The 21,257-nt window shown below is 52.1% G+C and overlaps 1 protein-coding gene across 4 annotated transcripts in view; it reads right to left on the bottom strand.

Annotated features, from left to right (window-relative positions):
• The window catches only part of PPP2R2C (protein phosphatase 2 regulatory subunit Bgamma), a 247,969-nt gene that overhangs the window by 21,415 nt on the left and 205,297 nt on the right, over window positions 1-21,257 (bottom strand). For all 4 annotated transcript variants that reach the window (XM_033213699.1, XM_033213697.1, XM_033213700.1 and 1 more), the window contains one exon: window positions 5,371-5,535. In XM_033213699.1, coding sequence (XP_033069590.1) covers window positions 5,371-5,535 — 165 coding nt within the window. The remainder of the gene's footprint in view (window positions 1-5,370; window positions 5,536-21,257) is intronic.

Raw genomic sequence — 21,257 nt, 5'->3', positions numbered from 1 at the left:
GTGCACTAAGCGTGCAAGGAATGAGCTGTGGTTATTATTTCACCCAATACCGGGCCAGGCACGTCGCTGGGGACCTACGAAGGGTCTCGGCCATCATCACCCCCTATTCTAAGAAATCCCGGTGTTCTGGGCTCTTTCTTTCCGTGGGCTCTGTGCTGTCATAAGCAGAAGTAACTGTCTATTTTGAGGACTCATGTACGGTTGTTTCCATGGTTACCCTGTCACCCTGCCAAGCAGACACAAGACCCGGATTTCTAGTGCTTCGGAGAAAGGTGGGAAGCTGCAGAGGGAACAGAGTGGCCTGTGTACCCCCAGCTCTGCCCTGATGGAGGAGGGGTCCAGGGAAGTTACAGAGCTTCTCAGACCCTCAGTCTCCTCATCTGTCCAATGGCAGAAACGAGCACCTTCCTGCATCCAGGACGCTCTTCATTCGCAGTTTGATTCTGTTAGGAAAATGATGCTGTGAGCACATCTCGGGGGTGTCACTATCAGCCGCTCCCTGAGTTTTGAGCAGTAACTGGATACGTGGATGGAAGTCGGAGGTGAAGAACTAATCCTAATCCCCAAATCTCTTCTTAAAAATTAGCTCAAATAACAGCCATTTGTGTTCAGATTAAAAACAGCCACCACCTGCTAATTGGAAATCAGCTGCGTGCTTGATTTCCCATGAGAGCCTCAGAGCAAAACACAGCCTGGACAAGGCACGCGGAAGGACAGACACTTCAGCCACTCACCCCAATGTGTGGCAAATTAAACGAGGAGAAATGGAAGCTGTAAAAGCATGCTAAAAATTGCTGCACGATCTTTTTGCTGGCATGAAAGAGAAAGTGTCCGTACACGATATTGAGTTTGAGAATGAAAAATATTCCAGAAAAATTTTAAATAAAATTTGCATAAATCAGTAATCAAAAAAGAAATTAAGCTGGTTTTTAAAAATTTTTGTTCTCTTGACTGGGTATGGTGGCTCATGCCTGTAATCCCAGCACTGGAGGCCAGGAGTTCGAGACCAGCCTGGCCAACATAGCAAAACCCTATCTTTACTAAAAATACAAAAAAAAAAAAAAAAAAAAATAGCCAGGCATGGTGGTACACACCTGTAATCTCAGCTACTCCAGAGGCTGAGGTGAGATAATCCCTTTAACCCAGGAGGTGGAGGCTGCAGTGAGCCAAGATCGTGTCAGGGCAATGGAGCCAAATTCTGTCTAAAAAAAAAAAAAGAAAAAAATTCTCTCTCTCAAAAGGATACCAAATAGATCTGCACACAAGTTTTCCTAAGATTTCAAGAAGCAGATATATTACATCAACTGTTCTAGAAAAAGAAAGAAAAAGCTGCCCAGTTCATTTTAGGAGAGTTGAATAATCTTAACATTGGGCAAAGAAAGTATAGGAAAAGAAAATTAAAAACCAATTTCGCCAATGACTGTGTGTGCAAAAAGTGTACATAAAACCTTAGTAAATCACAGGCGGCCCCACACTGTCTACAGACTTGGGATCACTGGTGGGGGCAAAAGCCCCCAGAGGTCAGCATGATGCCAACCTCCCAGGTGAGTCACTGGGCACAGGCAACAGGCCCTTGGGGATTTCTCAGCAAGGACCTGGCCCCAAGGTCGCCCAGGCACAGTCAAAAGTCCTCAGTGGCCTGGAAGACACCATGTCCCTCTCTCTGCACCTCGGCCTGCCAGAGCCTTCTGGAACCTCAGTGCAATCCGGAGAGGAGCAGAATCTGCCGAGGCCCTAAAGTCAATATTCACTGCAGCCCTGGGAGCTGGGGGTGAAGAATGAAATTGAATGGAGTCATCGAAAATACTCATATTTCTTGTACTCTTGAGTTCGTTGGCTGATTCACACGAGGCTCATACATTACCAGGCATATGAAATTATGTGACTGAAATGGATGCGTCTGTGCTTGGACTCACGCAGTGTGCAAGGTATATGTGACCGCTGCTTCTGCCCTGGGGAACCAGATAGCACAGGCTTCGGGAGCCAAAGGGGGTCTGACTGCCCCCTCTGGCCCACTGAAAAATGTCACACGAACATTGAAGGGTACACAAAACTGTCCTATGCCTGTCTCTGTTCTCCCTAAATTCCACCCTTCCTGCACACACATGTTTTCTGATTCAAAGTTCAAATCCATCATTAAAATAAAATACACAGAAAAATAAAAAGAAAATATCCTATCAGTTTCTTACAGCTCACCACTCAGGGACAACTCCATGTATTTCTTTCCAGAGTTTTCTCTGTTTCCATTTTTTTTGGTGGTCATAGCCTTATTTTGTTATCCCCTAAATCTTTCATCATCATCACTTCCCCATGGCATTAAAAAATCTTCTACAACAATAGTTGACATGACCAAACAATATCCTGTTACATGGATGTCATCATTGTCGACATCATTTTCTAGGCATTTTAAACTGGTAGCTTAACATTTTCCTTCTCTCCCTCAAAAGGACGCCAAATAGATTTACACACAAGCTTTCCTAATACTTCAAGGAGCAGATATATTACACCAATGGTTCCAGAAAAAGAAAGAAAAAGCTGCCTAGCTCATTTTAGAAGAGTTGAACAATCTTAGCATTTAAGATTAGGATGTTGAGGATGTTTCTGGATTTCCACCCACATTAACAGCGGGGTGCCATGAAAGCCTATCCTCCTTCCCACAGGGCTCACACAGGGTCGGGGACTGGACCAGGAGCAGGAAGAGACCCCTCTCTTCCCCAATATTCTCCCATCCCATTCTGATCCAGAGCTGGCTGCACACAGGCACAGCTGGAGGCCCATGCGGCCTGAGTCAATGGGCTGGAGGCGTAGGTGGCGTAGGTGGTGGGGGCAGTGCCCTGCAGTGGGCAGCGGAATGGCCCCCAGCGATGGCTGCGTCCTGATCCCTCACACCTGTGACTATGCTGTGCTACAAGGCAAAGTCAAATTAAGGCCAAAGATGAAACCAAGGCTACAACTCAGCCATTCTTGAGATGGTGAAGTCATCCTGGATCATCAGCGTGGGGGCGGGGAGGACAAGGTGATCACAAGGGTCTTTAGACTCGAAAGACAGACAGGAGGGTCAGAGTCATGAGAGAGGCTTGGCTGCTGTGGGCTTGAAGAATGGGGGAGAGGGGCCACGTGCCAGGGAACGCAGCGCCTCTAGAAGCACCTCTAAAAGAGACAGAGAAACCGGTGTTCCCGAAGAGCCTCCGGAAAGCACCAGCCCACAGCACCTTCATTCTGGCCAGTGAGCCGGGTGTGGGACTATGGCCTGAGACGATACATATGCCCTGTTTCAAGCCACCAAGTGTGTGGTCCTTTGTTGTGGTGCACAGGACACAGCCCCGGGCCCCCTGCACCTGGGGAATCTCAGCTGGTCTCTGGCCTCCCATCCGTCCACGGGCCACTAACTCCACACTTACCTCCAGGTGGCACTGCTGCCTGGACATCTGGCACCTACTCGACCCTTTTCCTTGGAGCCCAATACGGGCCTCAGGTTTGTAGGTCTGAAGCCTGCCTGCTGGTCCCCTGCACCCCCTGTTGTTTCAGGCCACAGCCCCACCTTCACACACAGCTCGAACCAAACTGCAGAGTCACGCCCCACAAGGCAAAGCTCGACCTCCAAGCAACATCCCGAGGGGCAGCCAGGTGAGCCCTGCCCCACCTCCTAACCCCCACCCCCACCCTCGGGGTCACCATTTCTTCCTGCAGACCCTGCAGGGGCTTCCGATGCCTGCTCCCCCGGGGACCCTCTGCAGCGTCTCCTCCTCGTCCTCAAGTCCCCATCTCACGACAACCCACAGCTTCTCCTCAGCTCACCCAGAACAAAACCTAGTCCCTCCTTTGACCTACAGGCAATGTCTGGAGTCATGGCCACTGCAGTTCCCTCCTTCTAGAACATTCTTCCCCAGAGATCAGCATGGCCCACCCCCTCAGGGTGTCTGTTCCACGGTGATCTCTTCAGGGAGGCCCTCCCTGACCTCCTCTGTCCCTGCACTTGACTTTGTGGGTGTTGGTGCCATCGCTCGCCACGCCCTGACATGTGTCAGGTGTGTGTTCACTGCCTGTCTCCCCAGCAGATGCCAGCTCCCGAGGGTTGGCCTCTGCTGCACGCCCATGCTGGGAATAGGCGCCTACTGAATGCCTGGATGGCTGAGTGTGACACACGGAGCGTGGACAAACCCAGAGGAGATGTAGGGGTGGATGTGGGGGCCAGAACTTGGCCAAAGAAGGAGGCAGAAGTTGGAGGTTTTGGGGGGCCCTGAGCCTGAGTCCTGGGGCTGGTGTGCACCCTGTCTCTGACTGCCCAGCAAAACCAGACTCCCTAAGGCAACAGTGTGGCCCTGTCACTCCCAACCAGCCCTCTGCCACCGGCACCCAGGCTTCAGTCAGGCTCCTCTGGGTTTATTCAACAAGAGTTTATTTCCAGACACTGTGGTAGGCGCTGGGGACAGACAGTGAGGGGAACCAGATAACCAAAGTCCCCGCCCTCTGCCTGGGAGACACCCCCCTCCTGCCTGGCCCCTTGCTAGCCCTGCAGGGCTGTCTGGGAAGGAGGATGCCATGGCCTGATCCCGCACCTTCAGGGGCCTCTGGGACAGCTGTGCAGTGTGAGCCCGTGGCCACAACCCAGTGCCAGGCAGCCCAGCCCTGCCACTACTGAATGTGGGTGACCTTGGGCCAGTAACTGGAACTTCTGTTGCCTCTTTTGAACAGCACCTCCCAGGGCTTGTGTGAAGATTCGATGAGCTCACAGGTGAAGCCCTCAGTGGGGGCTGGGCTCAGAGTGAGTGCGCGGTGTGAGCTGTTATGCTGGGGGGTTGCTGTGTCACAAAATGTCCCCTGGAACTCGTTCAGCCCCAGACCTCCACGGATACCCCTGTGGGACTCCCACAGCAGGCCCTGTGGTAGGCTCTAGGATGAGGGCACATGTTACAGACTCTGCTCCAAGGAGCCGGAGAAGATGGGCAGCCCACAGCAATTTCATCGGGTGTGGCTAGTTCCAGAAGAGGGGGAAGCTTTGGGGGCTGCAGGGCCACAGAGCAGGATCCTCATCTAAAGTAGGGGTCCGGGAAGGTTTCCGAGAGGAGATGACATTTAAGTTTGGTGCCTCCTTACCTTCTGGATGCCCTGACCCTCGTCCTAGAGCCCTGAACCCTAGAAGCTGGGATGTTCCTAGCTGTGCAGGGACTCTGGGGGGCAGCAGGTGGCAAGACCAGGCTCCCCGACCAGCCAGCACTAAAGAAACAATGGGCTCACCCACCTTGACCAGTCCAGGACATGCTCATCCCATACCCACCACCACCCCTGCAGCAGCTGCACCAGGACAGGACATCCCCGCCCGCCCACCTGCCCGCTGCACAGCCCCCTACCCCAGGCACGGGCACTTACGCTTGGAATGCTTGTCACACAGGGCAGCTGCCCGCATGTCGCAGAGCCGCAGGGAGCCCTTGCTGCTGCTGTAGACGAAGAGGTTGCAGTGGTGCGGGTGGAACTCAGATGCTGTGATCACCTCCGTGAGGTCCTCCATGTTGGCCGGCTTGATGTCCACGATGTCTGGGAGCAGTGCGGTCAAGGAAGGGGCAGTTAAGCGCGCCCTCAATGTTCTGCCTTCCTGGAGGTTTCCCACACCTCTCCCAGGCAAAGCCATCCACCCTTGCGTCTGAACTGCCTCTCTGTTCCTGAGACCCTCAAAATGCATCCCAGCCGAGTGTCCCCCTGAGCTGCAGACCTGCATGGTGAACCGCCTGCCAGCCACCCCTTCTAGGTGCCTGTCCACTGTCCCCATGAAGCTGGACCCACCACTTCCCTCCTGACCTGCACCCCCCCACCTGCACCCCACCCCAGTGAGGGTGCATCAGTTCCAGCCACACATAGCACTGACCTGTGGACCCCTTCTCCTCTGCCCTCCTCCCCCTGTTGGTTGCCAAGCAGAAGGAAAAGAACATTTATTGTGTGCCTACTGCATGCTGGGTGGTGGATGCTCTTGGTGAATGATTTCAAGTCTTCCCGGTCCCTCTTCAAATTGTGTCTGGAATTGAGTGTGTGGGCATCTGGGAGATCCACTTCCTGCCCCCAGCACCCACTCCCCTTCTTCTGGCCACAGTATGGAGATTCTCCTTTGGGCAAAGGTTCTTCTGGGTTTCGGGGTCGGCCCCATCTTGGCTCTGATCTGTGCCCTCCAGCCCCCAGGACTTGGAATACTGAAAAGGTTGGGATGCAGCTTGGTCACCCCTGCCGGGCTGGGTGGTGTAGAAAGAAGGGGCTTCTATCTGCTGCCAGGATGAGGAGAAACCCTGGAGCTTGAGGGTGGGGCAGACAGTGGAAAGAGTGCAGAGAAAGATCTGGTGATGCCATTGGAATCCTGCATCAAGCTACACCTGAAGCCATTCCCCACAGAATGTTAAAGATGGGAGCCAATAAATGTCCACTTTTTGTTTAGAGTCACGGACTTTACTGCGTGCAAAGGCAGTATCCCTGACTGTTACACTGGAGCACAGAGAAGACGAGCAACATGTCCGGGGTGGCCCAGGTGTGAGTGGTAAGCCTGGATTCAGCCTCACGACCTCCCCGGCCCCAGCACCTGCTCTTTTCCTGGCCCTTCCCTGCTGCCCAGCAGCAGATCAGAATCTCTTGGAGCATGCAAGGACTGGCCCCCACCGAGCCTCTCTCCAGCTTTCCAGCTTCAGATCCCACCTGTCACCCTGACAGAAAGGCTCTCTCCCCTCTCACAACAATGACCTCGGGCTCCGGTCTCCCTGGCCCTGCATGGGGCTTTGCACGGTCTGTTCCCTCTGACTTTTCAGGTGAATGTGAGCCCTGGAGTCAGAAGGTCTGGGGTTTGAATCCCAGCTCTGTCACCTCCTGGCTGTGTGACCCTGAGCGAGTTCCCAGCTATCCGTGCCTCAGCTTCCTCATCTGTAAAATGAGTCAGCAGTATGACTTTATCACTTTTCTGTAAAGACCATCAGAGGCAAAGCCCTTCACACATTGTCTGATGCGTTGCAAAGCTCAACGAATGTCAGTTTCCATTATTATTTTCTCTCTGGAAAATACAGATTGAAACTCTGAAATCCATCTGCCCTCCCTCTTCCTCCACCCAAGCTGCTGCCTCTCTCAATAAGAAAGCAGAATTTGTAATCCCAGCACTTTGGGAGGCCGAGGTGGGTGGATCATGAGGTCAGGAGATCGAGACCATCCTGGCCAACATGGTAAAACCCCATCTCTACTAAAATACAAAAAAAAAAAAAATTAGTTGGAGACAAGCCTGACCAACATGGCAAAACCCCATCTCTACTAAAAAAAAATTAGCGGTGGCATACGCCTGTAGTCCCAGCTACTCGGGAGGCTGAGGCAGGGGAATCACTTGAACCCAGGAGGTGGAGGTTACAGTGAGCCGAGATCGTGCCATTATATTCCAGCCTGGTGACAGGGCAAGACTGTCAAAAAAAAAAAAAAAAAAAAAGCAAGCAAGAAAGCAGTATTTTCCGACCTATCTAAACACGAGGGTTTATAAAATGCCACGAAAAACTAATGGTTGATCTGTGCAGTCAGAAGGCACTTACAAGGGTCTCTGTGCTCGTGCTCCAATCTTGCTTCCCGGAAGCACATCATTAACCAGAAACTGAGAATCACATAAAAATAAAGAGGGAAAAACGAGTTGTCATCACTGCCTGGCTGGTTTCCCGGGAAACTACAGTTTTCCAGTATGAAAAGAAGCAGCGATTAAATAATGAAAAATGATATTGAAGGCCAAGGGAGAAAAGAACCCTCCTCCTGCCACGCTGATTTCGCCAGCGCCCGCCCGGCAGCCCCACCCTCACGGGCGCGATGCCTCCCATGGCTTTCCAGGACCTGCTACCCGCTCAGGGCAGCTCTCAGCTCCTTACTGAACTTCACTAAAATGGGATCCAGAGAAAAAGTGCAGCCACTGAGGAAATGTCACACACATTCACAGCCCATGGAAATGTCACAGCCCATGGACAATGTGCACTAGAGAGGCAGGGCAGACGGGGCTAAATTCTCTCTGCACACCCTGAGATACACAAAAGCCATGGGAGGCTTGGCAGCAACAGAAGTGCCCAGGAGGCCGGGCGCGGTGGCTCAAGCCTGTAATCCCAGCACTTTGGGAGGCCGAGGTGGGCAGGTCACCTGAGCTCAGGAGTTCGAGACCAGCCTGACCAACATGCCAAACCCCGTCTCTACTAAAAATACAAAAAGAAAAAATTAGCCAGGCGTGGTGGTGTATGCCTGAAATCCCAGCTACTTGGGAGGCTGAGGCAGCAGAATTGCTTGACCTGGGAGGCAGAGGTTGCAGTGAGCTAAGATCGTGCCACTGCACTCCAGACTGGGTAACAGAGCAAGACTCCATCTCAAAAATAAATAAATTAATTAAGTAAGTAATAAAAGTACGCAGGACTCCATTACATCTGTAGCCCTGTGGCAAACATACCCGAGCCACAGTAACCCAGGGCCGGCCGATGGGCACAGACACTCAATCGAGTACCCCATGTATAGGCTGGGGACACAGAGTCCCCAAGGGCAAAGGGATCGAGGGCCTGACTTTGGAGAGATAAAGTCCCCCAAACCTGGGTCCCACCAACAGCCCAGGACCATGGGGGAGCCATCACAGGGGAATCTCTCCTGCTGTTTCTCTCTGTCTTTGGATAGGGTGGGTGGTGTGAAACAATCATGTGAGTCACAGAGGCCCTGCATCCACATCACCCTGCAGAAGGAGCAAAATCACTGTCATGGCCAATGCGGCAGGTCCCCCACAACAGGGTCCCCAAGGTAAGAGCTCCCTGGGGAGGCAAGCAGTCCCGAGCCTCTGAATTCCAGGGCCCAGAGCCGTGCCCAGAACCTCTGGGCAGCACAGCACCCTCCAGGGTGTGGGCACTGGGATGGGTCCATGATCACCCGGTGCCTGAGACCACCACTCCAAGACCTTGGCTCAGGTGGCCATAGGACCTACCTGGGCCTGCAGCCCAGCTCTTTGCAAAAGAAATTAATTACCAAGTGGGGCAGTCCCTGGTGGCGCTCCCTCAATCCGTCATAACACAGGGGCCTGAAGATGGACTCCTGACAAGGGAAGTAGCTGTGGGAGAAGCCTCCGGGGCACAAGAATTACGCCCAAACTCAGCTACCGCGAACACACCGCTTTGGCTCACATCGTGGCCCCCCTGTGTGTAGACTTTGAAGCATTTGGCCCTGTGACTACACTCGGTGGCTTTAACTTTGGCAGGACCAGCACCAGGTCAGAAGCTGGGGACCCCCGGCTGGGCGTCTGGTCTTGGCTCTCACTGGGACATCATTTCCATTCTGCAAGCCTTGGTTTCCCCATCTACAAAATGAGGGTCTGGGCCCTTTCCTTTCCAGGACTAACCGCAGGTGGCCCCACCCTGCTTCATGATAGCCGCCTAAATCCTACTTGAAAACTGCTTCACAAGGTTCATTTCAGGACTGGCCTCCCTTAGGAAAGAGCATAATTAGGCTCATTTAAGAGTCCCGCTTCCCCTGGCAAAGCGGCTTGAATTATTCACCTTCTGTTTTTCCACCGAATTCCACTCCAACTGTCTGGTGGGCTTTTGTTTCACTTCCAATCACACTCTAGCAGCTAAGAGTCATTTTCCCTGCAGGAAAAGTTTGTCAGACACAGGTAGGAATTCCAGAGAGCGGAGCAAGTTACGCAGAGAGGATGAAAAGGAGAGAAGGTAAAATCGCTCTTCAACCCCATACGCCTCAACCGAGCACAGACCATCTTTCTCCAGTGCGGTGGGTTGAAGAGTGGCCCCCACAAATACGTTAGCATAGTATGCGTCCATCACATCCTAATCCTCAGAGACTGTGGAGTGTGATCTCATTTGGGAAAAGGGTCTTTGCAGATGTAGTTGAAGATCTTGAGATGAGATCACCCTGGATTACCCAGGTGGGCTCTAAATGCAATGACAAGTGACCTTCTAAGAAACAGAAGAGGAGACACCAGAGGAGAAGGCCACGTGGAGACAAATGCAGAGATGGGAGCGATGGCTATAGGAACACCTGGAGCCCTGGAGCTGGAGGAGACAAGGAAGCCTCCTCCCCTAGAGCCTTCAGAGAGAGCATAGCCCTGCCGACACCTGGATTGAGAACTTGTGGCCCCAGGACGGTGAGAATATATCTGTTGTTTGAAGCCATGAAGTTTATGGCAATTTGCTACAGCAGCCACAGGACACTAACCCACCCAAGGTGCTTCCTGGGAGTTGGAAAATAAGAGCAGACACAATGCCAGTGCTATGGGCGCCTGCACAGCCCCCCACATCAACAGCCCCCCACACCGACAGCCACCCACACCGACAGCCACCCACACCGACAGCCACCCACACCGACAGCCCCCCACACCGACAGCCCCCCACACCGACAGCCCCCCACACCGACAGCCACCCACACCGACAGCCCCCCACATCGACAGCCCCCCACATCGACAGCCCCCCACATCGACAGACCCCCACACCGACAGACCCCCACACCGACAGCCCCCCACACCGACAGCCCCCCACACCGACAGCCCCCCACACCGACAGCCCCCCACACCGACAGCCCCCCACACCGACAGCCCCCCACATCGCGCCTTTTCTAGAACTCCCCATTTCCCCATCCTCAGCCCTGGGGCACCAAGCCAGGCATCAGGAGAGCTTCTTCCTCATTCTAAGGCCTTCCCTTGTCCAGCCAGTCTTCAGGCTCCTCCACCTGAAGCCCCTTCCACTCTGCCCCTCAGCCCAGGCCATCGGCATCTCTGTCCCCATGGAGATCCGTACCCAAGCTCAGCTAGAGTGAACTTCCGCAAACAGCTGCGGGACTCCTTACCACCCTGTGTGGGGGCCTCTCCCACTCCACGGAGGAGGTCAGATTTGCCCGGCCTGCTGCCCCTGCCTGCTCTTCCTCAGTCTCACCTTGGCTGCTTCTCCCTCCTTACCCGCCAACCATATCCAGCAGTTCAAAGTTGCTGGAACATTCCAAGTCTCTGCCTGACCACCAAAGCTAGGCCCTACCCATCTGCTCATCCTCAGGACCACCATGCTGTGTATGTGCCCATCTCTCCCGCCCTGCAGTCGGCTCCAGGGCTGGCTCCCCTACCTGATTCACCTCTGTGCCCCCACACCCCTCACACACGACCTGCGCAGAGCTGGTGCCTGGGACATGTTCACTGCATGACTGATCTGTGGACAAATATTAGATGAGGAGACGACTCTGAACCTCTCCCTGGGAACAGCCCTTCCAATTTAGAAACTCTGTTCACAGTCATTTGCCCCCAGCCCCAACCCAACACACACTGACAGGGTGTAGAAGGCAGCTGGTGCTCTGCTTTGCTTTCCTTAGGTCCAGAGACAGGCTCGGAGCGTTCCACAGTCAGTGAGCAGCAGAGCTGATACCTGAGCCAGGGTGCATGATTGCGAATCCAGCTTGGGTTCCTCTGCCCACAGTCCCCCGCAGCCGGGTCCCACTGACCCTTAGAAGAAGCTGCAGGTTGTGCGCATGGAGGAGGTGTCCGGTCAGCCCAGGGCGTGGTGGGCATATCCCCACTGCAGGGTCCTCACATGCACGCCCTTCAGATCTCTGCCTGAATGCTCCTTTACAAAGTAACCTCCTATAAATCTCCTCTGCCCCTCAAAATAAACATTTATTTTACCTTGCTTAATTATAGATTTTCTGCTTTCTCTTTTTGCAAGCATTAATCACTGTCTATTACATTATTGGCCTGTTTGTTGTTGTCTGCCCCCAGTGAGGGCAGGGACCTGCCTGTCAGGATTGCCACTGTACCTTCAACGCCTGGCACACAGTAGGTGCTTAGTAAGTAGTTGCTGACTGACTGAATGAATGAATCAGCCCATTGTGGTTCCCTCTGATCAGGGCCCAGGGGCAAGAGGTTGCAAACCATCTCAAGGGGAAGCAGAGATAAGAGGCTTGGTCAAGGAGGCCTCAGGGTGTGAGGGCTTTTTTACAAGCCGATGGTCACTGATAAAGGCCATTCAAAGGGGCTGTCCCCCTGCAGTGTGTTGAAAGTATTGCTGCTGTGGTACAAACGCAAGAGCCCTGTGCTGGCTGGGCATGGTGGTTCACGCCTGTAATCCCAGCACTTTGGGAGGTCGAGGTGGGAGGATCACTTGAGGTCAGGAGTTCAAGACCAGCCTAGCCAACATGGTGAAACCCTGTCTCTACTAAAACTACAAAAAAAAAAATTAGCTGGGCATGGTGGTAGGCGCCAGTAATCCCAGCTACTCAGGAGGCTGAGGCAGGAGAATCACTTGAACCTGGGAGGCAGCGGTTGCAGTGAGCTGAGATCATGCCATTGCACTCCAGCCTGGGTGACAGAGTGAGACTCTGTCTGGAGAAAAAAAAGAAAAAGAGAGCTGTGGTCTGGGAAGTATGTCACATGTGCTGCCGGTCCAGTGAGGTCCATCAGGAAGAATGGGTTTCTACACCACTTCCTCTGGTCTCCACTGCACTCTGCTCCAAGGCCCACGAGCGAGATCTTTTTAGGTTGCAAATACTGGCTGACCTGCTTGTGTCATTCACCTGACTGTGGGCAAAGTCGTTCTCCTGTTTATATCCCCCAAACCCCAGCCAAGCACCTGGTACCTGCCGCAGCTAACACGTGCAGCAGGTTGGCTGCACGGGACTAGCTTTGCATCTGTGGCTCATCCAATCCCCTCTGCCTTCCGTGAGTGAGGTGTGCCCCTTCTACATTGGAAACAGAGGCTCGGTGAGGAGAAGCTAATTGCTCAGGGACAAGGAGAGAAGGGTCAGACCAGGGCTGGGACTCAGCTGGGCTCAAGTCTTCCACACACCCTCTGTGGCTCCAGAGTGCGATCCCTGCCCCCTGACGATCTGGGGGTGGCTCCAGCTCTGTTGTTTGCTAGCTATGTATCCTTGAGCAAGTTTCTGAACCTCTCTGTGCCTTGGTTTCCCAAACTTCAGAAGAGCAAATGCACTCCACAGCTACCAGATGAGGATGGGGTAAGGTAGTCTACATGCTGAGAATAGGACCAGGCTCAGAGTGGGTGCTCTGTAGGTGAGCTGCTGAGAAGGTCTGCCGGATGACAGGCCTGTTCTGCCTGGCTGCCAGGGACCCCAGGTCCAAGCCTCAAATCCGCCTTTCATCTGCTGTGGAGCCTCAGGCCAGTCTCTCACCCTCTCTGGACTCTGTGTCATCTGAGGCTCAGGGAGCAGGAGGAGAAACTCACACCTGCAGCCATAGGCATGAAACAGGGACAGTGAAGTCCTGGGCAAGGAGGGGCTGTCAGGTCCCTGGAGGGGCCCAGGGACCTGGCAGTTGTCTGGCTCCAGCCCCCCATGTCTTGAAATGAACCCCCTTTTCCTTCCAGTAGCCGAGAGCAAACATTCACAAGAGTTGGCAAGTATTTTCTGCAAAGAGCCAGAGAGTCAATATTTCAGGCCTAGCCAGATGTAGGATCTCTATTGAAACTGCAACGACTCGACTCTGCTGTTGTAACAGAAAACCAGCCAGAGGTGCTAGCTAAACAAAGGATGGCTATGTGTCCAGAAAGCCCCATACACGGTGGATTTGCCCTGCCACCCACAGCCCCAGGCCTAGAGGAAGGGGTGCAGTCTTGCTTGGGTCACACAGCCTCCCTTCTTTACTGCACACAGCCCCAGGTTCAATGTCAGATGGAGCGAGTGCAGCCCTGGAGGGACAGGTGGGCCTACCCCGGTCCCCCATCCACAGTACAAGGAGCTCCTCACCCTGGTGGGTTGGGGTAGGGGTGCTGGGTGCCCCCAGCTGTTCAGACCACCCCTGGGAGCTCAGAGCCTGCACCTGGGGGAGTCAGCAAAACAGGGTTTCTTTCACCAAAGAGTGAGGTCTGCAGCCATCCCTGCCAAGGACACAGGAGGTGTGATCCACAGAGGCCTCCCGTATAGTCCTTGGGTATGCAGAGGTTTTTATGGAAACTCCTTCATCTCCCCATCAAGCTACCAATGACTCTTCACAGAATTGGAAAAAACTACTTTAAAGTTCATAGGGAACCAAAAAAGAGCCCTCATTCCCAAGACAATCCTAAGCAAAAAGAACAAAGGTAGAGGCATCACGCTACCTGACTTCAAACTATACTACAAGGCTACAGGAACCAAAACAGCATGGTACTGGTACCAAAACAGAGATATAGACCAATTGGACAGAACAGAGGTCTCAGAAATAACACCACACATCTACAACCATCTGATCTTTGACAAACCTGACAAGAACAAGAAATGGGGAAAGGAGTCCCTATTTAATAAATGGTGCTGGGAAAACCGGCTAGCCATATGTAGAAAGCTGAAACTGGATCCCTTCCTTACATCTTATACAAAAATTAATTCAAGATGCAATAAAGACTTAAATGTTAGACCTAAAACCATAAAAACCCTAGAAGAAAACCTAGCAATACCATTCAGGACATAGGCATGGGCAAGAACTTTATGACTAAAACACCAAAAGCAATGGCAATAAAAGCCAAAATAGACAAATGGGATCTAATTAAACTAAAGAACTTCTGCACAGCAAAAGAAACTACCATCAGAGTGAACAGACAACCTACAGAATGGGAGAAAATTTTTGCAATCTACTCATCTGACAAAGGGTTAATTTTCAGAATCTACAAAGAACTTAAACAAATTTACAATAAAAAATCAAACCACCCCATCAAAAAGCAGGCAAAGGATATGAAGAGATACTTTTCAAAAGAAGACATTTATGCAGCCAACAGACACATGAAAAAATGCTCATCATCACTCGCCATCAGAGAAATGCAAATCAAAACCACAATGAGATACCATCTCACACCAGTGAGAATGGCAATCATTAAAAAATCAGGAAACAACAAGTGCTGGAGAGGATGTGGAGAACTAGGAACACTTTTATACTGTTGGTGGGACTGTAAACTAGTTCAACCATTGTGGAAAACAGTGAGGCGATTCCTCAAGGATCTAGAACTAGAAATACCATTTGACCCAGAGATCCCATTACAGGGTATATACCCAAAGGATTATAAATCATGCTACTATAAAGACACCTTCATACGTATGTTTATTGCGGCACTATTCACAATAGCAAAGACTTGGAATCAACCCAAATGTCCATCAGTGATAGACTGGATTAAGAAAACGTGGCACATATACACTATGGAATACTATGCAGTCATAAAAAAGGATGAGTTCCCGTCCTTTGTAGGGACATGGATGAAGCTGGAAACCATCATTCTGAGCAAACTATCACAAGGACAGAAAACCAAACACCGCATGTTCTCATTCATAGGTGGGAACTGAACAATGAGAATACCTGGACACAGGAAAGGGAACATCACACACTGGGACCTGTTGTGGGGTGGGGGGAGGGGGGAGAGATAGCATTAGGAGATACACCTAATGACATGTATCTTGTAACTTGTACATGACAAGTTAATGGGTGCAGCAAACCAACATGGCACATGTATACATATGTAACAAACCTGCACGTTGTGCACATGTACCCTAGAACTTAAAGTATAATAATTAAAAAAAGAGCACTTGAAATGTAGCTAGGGCCAATGTTGAAATGATAATATTTGGGGTATATTTAGTTAAATAAATTGTATTATTACGATTTTTATTACTAAAATAATTTTATCATTAAAATTTATTTCACCTGTAAAAAAAAAAAAAAAAGAAACTCCTTCACCTCCTGCTACCAGAGGCACGGCCTGCTCTCCTGGAGCCCAGCCACGCGAGCTCAGCCACACCAGCCCCACATGAGGCTGGAGGAGGTGGCTGCACCTCCAGGAGCCACAGCAGCCAAGCTGCACCAGTCTGCACCCCGGTCGTCCTCTCCTGTAAGATGGGCACAGGAACCAAGGGCTGCTTGCTCCTCTACGGGGCAAATCTCTGCTGACTGGAAATAAAGCCAGGCATGTGAAATGAAGAAGCATCACTGGTTCAGTCTGGCAAGGAGCTCAAGTGAGAAGCAGGTATGCAAAGTACTCCACAAATGCCAAAGCAGTGTGCAAGTACTCATTCACATCATGACGGGCCCCAGTGGAGACCCCACAGCAAGCTAATCTAAAAACCACAGCAAGTAATTGAACTTTGAGACATGGTGATAACCCCAGAGAGCCGTGCCCCAGCACAGGCCAGGCAAATAGTCCACTCCTGCAGGCAGGGACTGCCCATGTGCCAACCCCACCCAGGAGGAGGGGGAGGCCCAGGGCCGGCAGTGATTTGCCCAGGGCCACACACGGAGCCCTGGCAGTGTAAGGACTGAAATCCTGGCTCCCTAACTTCCAGTCAGCCTCTCTCCCGCTGTTCTGGAGTAAACTCATTTCCACACCATCTACAGCTTTCCCCATGGGGTTGGCACCCCAAGGACCCTGATGCCAGGCTGGCTAGACTGGCTTGTGTCCTCAGCAAGGGGGACGCTGGGTGCAGGGCAGGGATCCATGAGAGAGAGGGCTGCAGCCTTAGGCTCCACCAATTTCACCGAGCACAGTGAGGCTCATCCAGATGTCTCGGCAAGAGCCTGCTCTCAGGATAGAGGAAGCTGTCGCCATGGCAACCAAGCAACCACTGGAATTAGGGATGGAGGCAGCTCTGCCAAGAGCCACGAAAGGCCTCCTGCATGAACTCACCAGGGATTCTGGATGTGGAGGTGCCCTAGAAGGCCTCCTGCACACAGAGGTCATCTTGAAAAACTGCTTTTTCAGCAAATCTTCTCCAAAAGATGACCTGACTACGAACATGAGCTGCAAACACTCAGACCGAGGCATGTCAGACCCTACAGGAGGATTCCTGGCTGCCGTAACAAAATGCCACAGACCGAGTGGCTTATCAATATGTGTTTCTCACAGCTATGGAGGCCTGAAGTCCAATAACAAGGTGTCAGCAGGGATGGCTCCTTCTGAGGCCCATCTCCTCAGCCTGCAGGTGACTGCCTTCTCCTTGTGTCCTCACGTTCTCATTCCTGCGTCTTAGCATCTCTCTGTGGGTTCTAATCACCTCTTCTTATAAGAACACCAGTCAGATTGGATTAGGGTCCACCCTACCAGCCTTATTTTAACTTAATCACCCCTTTAAGGCCCTGTCTCCAAATACAGTCTCATTCTGAGGTTCTGGGAGTTAGGGTTTAACACATGAATGGGGATGGGCAGACACAATCTAGTCTGTAACAGCCTCCTTCCCTTCTCCGCTCAAAACACTTTAATGATGATGCAATTCCTCTTGGGGAGCAGAACCCAGCTTGCTGGAACCATGGGAAAGGTGCTGTTCTATTTCACCACTCACTGCACAAGCCACTGAGCCCTGCACACTCTCTGTGTGATGAGCCTATCTTCACAGCTCTGCCATGGCCCAGCTCAGGTGATTCGTAAGTGCTTAGAAGGGAATCAACCAAGCTATGAAAAAGGAAGAAAGTCCTGACTTCTGAATCACAAAGCCCAGAGCCTCGAAGTCCAGCCCCACTGCCTAACATCTGTGTGACCTCTTGAAAACTCAGCCTTTCTGTGCTCTGCTTCTCTTATCTGTAGAATGGGTTGATAACTTCTGCTTTGCAGGGCTGTAATGAGGATTTCACCAGATGACATATGTCACAGGACCCAGCACACGGCTACAGTTAAATTGAAGTCAGTTAAATTAGAATTCCCAATCAGAGTCTTTCTCTCCCTCTGGGGAAAAAAGCATACAACTAAGCAGGATGCAAAAGGTACAGTGCTTGTCACCCCCTGGGAGGTCTAGGAGGGTTTATGGCAAATGGCATGCCTTGGTTTCCAAGAACTGGGAGAGGGAATCCAAGGTTGGACAGAGACGGGACGTGCACCCAGGCAGCAGTACCCCCACAGCACTGAGAAGGAGCAGACCAGACCCTGCCCTGACTGCCAGGGCTCCCAGCCTGGTAGGGAAGGAGATTTAGCTCCACCATCAATCAATGGCCTAAGAGAGACACAGGTGCTCATGTCAGAGATTTATAACAAGGCCCTGAGATGGTGTAGAGTCAGGGAAGGGTCCTCTGAAGCCCATGGTGAGTAGGAGTTATCCCGGCAGAGTCAGCAGGTGGGAAAGTGTTTGGGGGGTGTGTGTGTGTGTGTTGTGTTGGAGGGGGTGAGAGGGTTGAAGAGCGGGAGTGCAAGGCTCAGAGGTGTGAGAGGCTGGATGGCTGAGCATGAAGGAGGGAGGCAGAAAGGGCGAGAGCCAGGCTGGAGAGGATGCGGCACCAGCAGGACTTGGAGGGAGCATGGGCTCTGTCCAAAAGGAGAGGAGTTCTAAGGGTTCTAAGAGGGAGGGAGAGGCTCCAGGGTGATGGCGTGTGAGCTATGAGGGTAGAGGGGTCCTGACATGAGGCTGGAAGTGGCAGGACCCATCCTGAAGAGGGAAGCAGGCCAAGGGTCTGGGGCTCAGGACTGGGGTCAAGAGGATTTTAACAGGGAGCGAGTTCTAGAAATGCCAGGGAGGTCTGTCAGGAAGGGACAGGAGGCAGGCCAGGGTCGCACACCTCTACTATGCCACCTGCAGGGCAAACGGGAGGACTGCCATACAGCTACCGACAGCCATGCTCATCACCAAACAACCTCCAATCTATCCTGCAATTGGGCCTGTCTTTCCACAGGACCTATAGCAAGAACCAAGAAATATGGCTGTCTCAACAGAGCTGGGCAGGCCATCAGAAGGACACTGGGCTCAGAGGGGCCTTCGGCAAAGGAGCCCACCTCTCAGAGCCCCTCTCCATTCTGCAGAGTTGGGACAGTGACAGCCCCCACCTGGTCAGTGGTCATGAGAGTGAAATGCAACCGGTGGCATCCTGCATTTGTTCATCCCAGCGCCAGGCAGGCTGCAACTGGGGTTGTTACCATCATGCCTGAGAGGCAGTGTAGCATGACAGTTAAGTGCATGGCTATGCATCCAGGTGGCTTAAGTCTGAATCCCAGCCCTGGCACCCCCTTTCCCCGTTTGACTTTTGGTAGATTACTGAAACTTCTTGTGGCTTTGTTTCCTCATCTGTAAAGGGGGGATATTAATAATGCCTACCACATTGTGTTGTTGGGAAAATTCAACCAGTTAACATGGACAGCGTGCTCAGAACACCGTGTAACACAGCAAGTAGTGACAGTGGGGTGGGAGGTGGAGATGCTGACCTCCACGCAGCAAGGGCTCACAACAGGTCAGCACCACGGACAGCGCCATTGCACTGCAGGAAGCCCTCAGTCATGGTGGAGGCTGACTGACCAACTGCCTGGCCTTGTGAAGGCTCCAGAGCAGTTGTGTGCTGCTAACTTGAACAATACCCTCTCTTCTGGGGAGGGGAGAGATTGATTTTGTAGTGTTTGTAGATATCTGTAGAAATCCTCCCACCAGGCCGGGTGTGGTCGCTCACGCCTGTAATCCCAGCACTTTGGGAGGCCAAGGCGGGCGGATCACGAGGTCAGGAGATCGAGACCATCCTGGCTAACACAGTGAAACCCCATCTCTACTAAAAAAACAAAAAATCAGCTGGGTGTGGTGGTGGGCGCCTGTAGTCCCAGCTACTCGGGAGGCTGACAGGAGAATGGCGTGAACCCGGGAGGCGGAGATTGCAGTGAGCGGAGATCGTGCCACTGCATTCCAGCCTGGGGGACAGAGCGAGACTCCATCTCAAAAAAAAAAAAAAAAAGAAAGAAAGAAAGAAGAAGGAAGGAAGGAAGGAAGGAAGGAAGGAAGGAAGGAGGAAGGAAGGAAGAAGGAAGGAAGGAAGAAAAGAAAGAAAGAAAGAAAGAAGAAAAAGAAAGAAAGAAAGAAAGAAAGAAAGAAAAAAGAAAGAAAGAAAGAAAGAAAAGAAACAGAAACAGAAAAAATACTACCACCATGGCCAAATTCAAGCTGCCAAAGAGATGCCCATGAAGCCGGATTTGGGAAGAGATGTGCACACCTGGCTGTTACAAGCCACGTGTGACCTTGTGTCATGCCAGCAGCTAGCAAGACAGAAGGCTGCACATAACCAGATCAAGGGAGACCTGGCAAGGATAGCCCACCTGTTTAAATGAAAGCCAGCTTCAGGACACCAGTCCAGCCAAGACAGGGGGAAGCTGGTGTCCAGGAAGGGGAAGCAACCTGCTAGAGGACCACATGGCAGGCCCAGGACAGAAGCCTCAGCGCCAATGCCTTTCCAGCAAGGACTTTCTAAGGAGACCAGGGTCCTCCCCACCTTATTCTAACACCCATCTCACTTTATTGTGCTGGTTCCACTCTTTGAGCATCCACTCTGGACCAGGCATTACTCCAGGTAGATCAAACAAGGTCCCTGCTCTCATGAAGTCGCCAGTCCAGGAGGGAGAGTCAGGAAATGAACAGGGAATGAGGTAGGGGCCAAGTCTTAAGGGAAGGGGCTCGAGGGAGTCAGGGAGGGGAGGGACTCGTTCCGACAGACTGGTCAAGGAAGGTCTCTCTGAGAAGGTGTCCACTGAGTGGATGAGGGTGGAGAAACTTCACAGACAGAAGGAACAGCCAGTGCAAAATGACTCTGCTGCAGGAGATGGCTGGAAATATGGTGAAGAGTAGGGGGCCAGGAAGGCTGAGCCAAGGGAGCAAGGGGAGAGAGGAGAAAGTGAGCCAGGGAGGGGCCAGGGTCAGCTCCTGCAGGGCCTCGGAGGCCACAGAAAGGGGCGGAGTTACTCCAAGTTGGGAGAAGTTGCTGAAGGATTCTGAGCAGGGAGTGACATGATCTTGTCATTTTTATTTTTTTCTTATGTTGTAGGAGAACAGACTGTCAGGAAACACCTGGGGAAACACAGCTAATGAAGCAATGATCCTGCAGCTCAGTGATTTGCCAGGCACTGTGCTAAAGGCTTCCCACATATTATCATCGCACCCAGTCCTCAAGCAGCCACATGGTGTCAACAGGGGCTTCTCCTCACTTTACAGGTGAGGAGCTGGGGCACAGAGAGCCCAAGTGAGCTAACCAAGGCTGCAGAATCCCTATGTCTTGGGGCCAAGGTCTGAGCTCTGGCAATCTGGCTCCTAGACATAAGAAGGGAGGCCAGTCAGGTCACCATCATGATCAGGGTGAGACAGTGGCCTGGACACATGCTGGGGACAGAGAGGCAGGTGGGCTCTGGGTGCATTTGGACGATGGGATCACGGGACTCACTGAGGCTTGAGCAAGAAGAGGAGTATCTTCTTGCTCACCTAGAAAGTTCACCCAGGCAACATCAGGATCCCCATTCACTCACAAAGTGCCTTCGCGCCAATTATTAAAAGACAGCTCTTCCTTGCAGAACTAAAAAGACAAAAAAGTCCCTTCTTCCCAA

This window comes from Trachypithecus francoisi, unplaced genomic scaffold (genome assembly GCF_009764315.1).
Source record: "Trachypithecus francoisi isolate TF-2019V2 unplaced genomic scaffold, Tfra_2.0 Lachesis_group1, whole genome shotgun sequence".
Classification (NCBI taxonomy): domain Eukaryota; kingdom Metazoa; phylum Chordata; class Mammalia; order Primates; family Cercopithecidae; genus Trachypithecus; species Trachypithecus francoisi.
The sequence above is the reverse complement of the archived record's forward strand: the minus strand, read 5'-3'. Positions and strand labels throughout refer to the sequence as shown.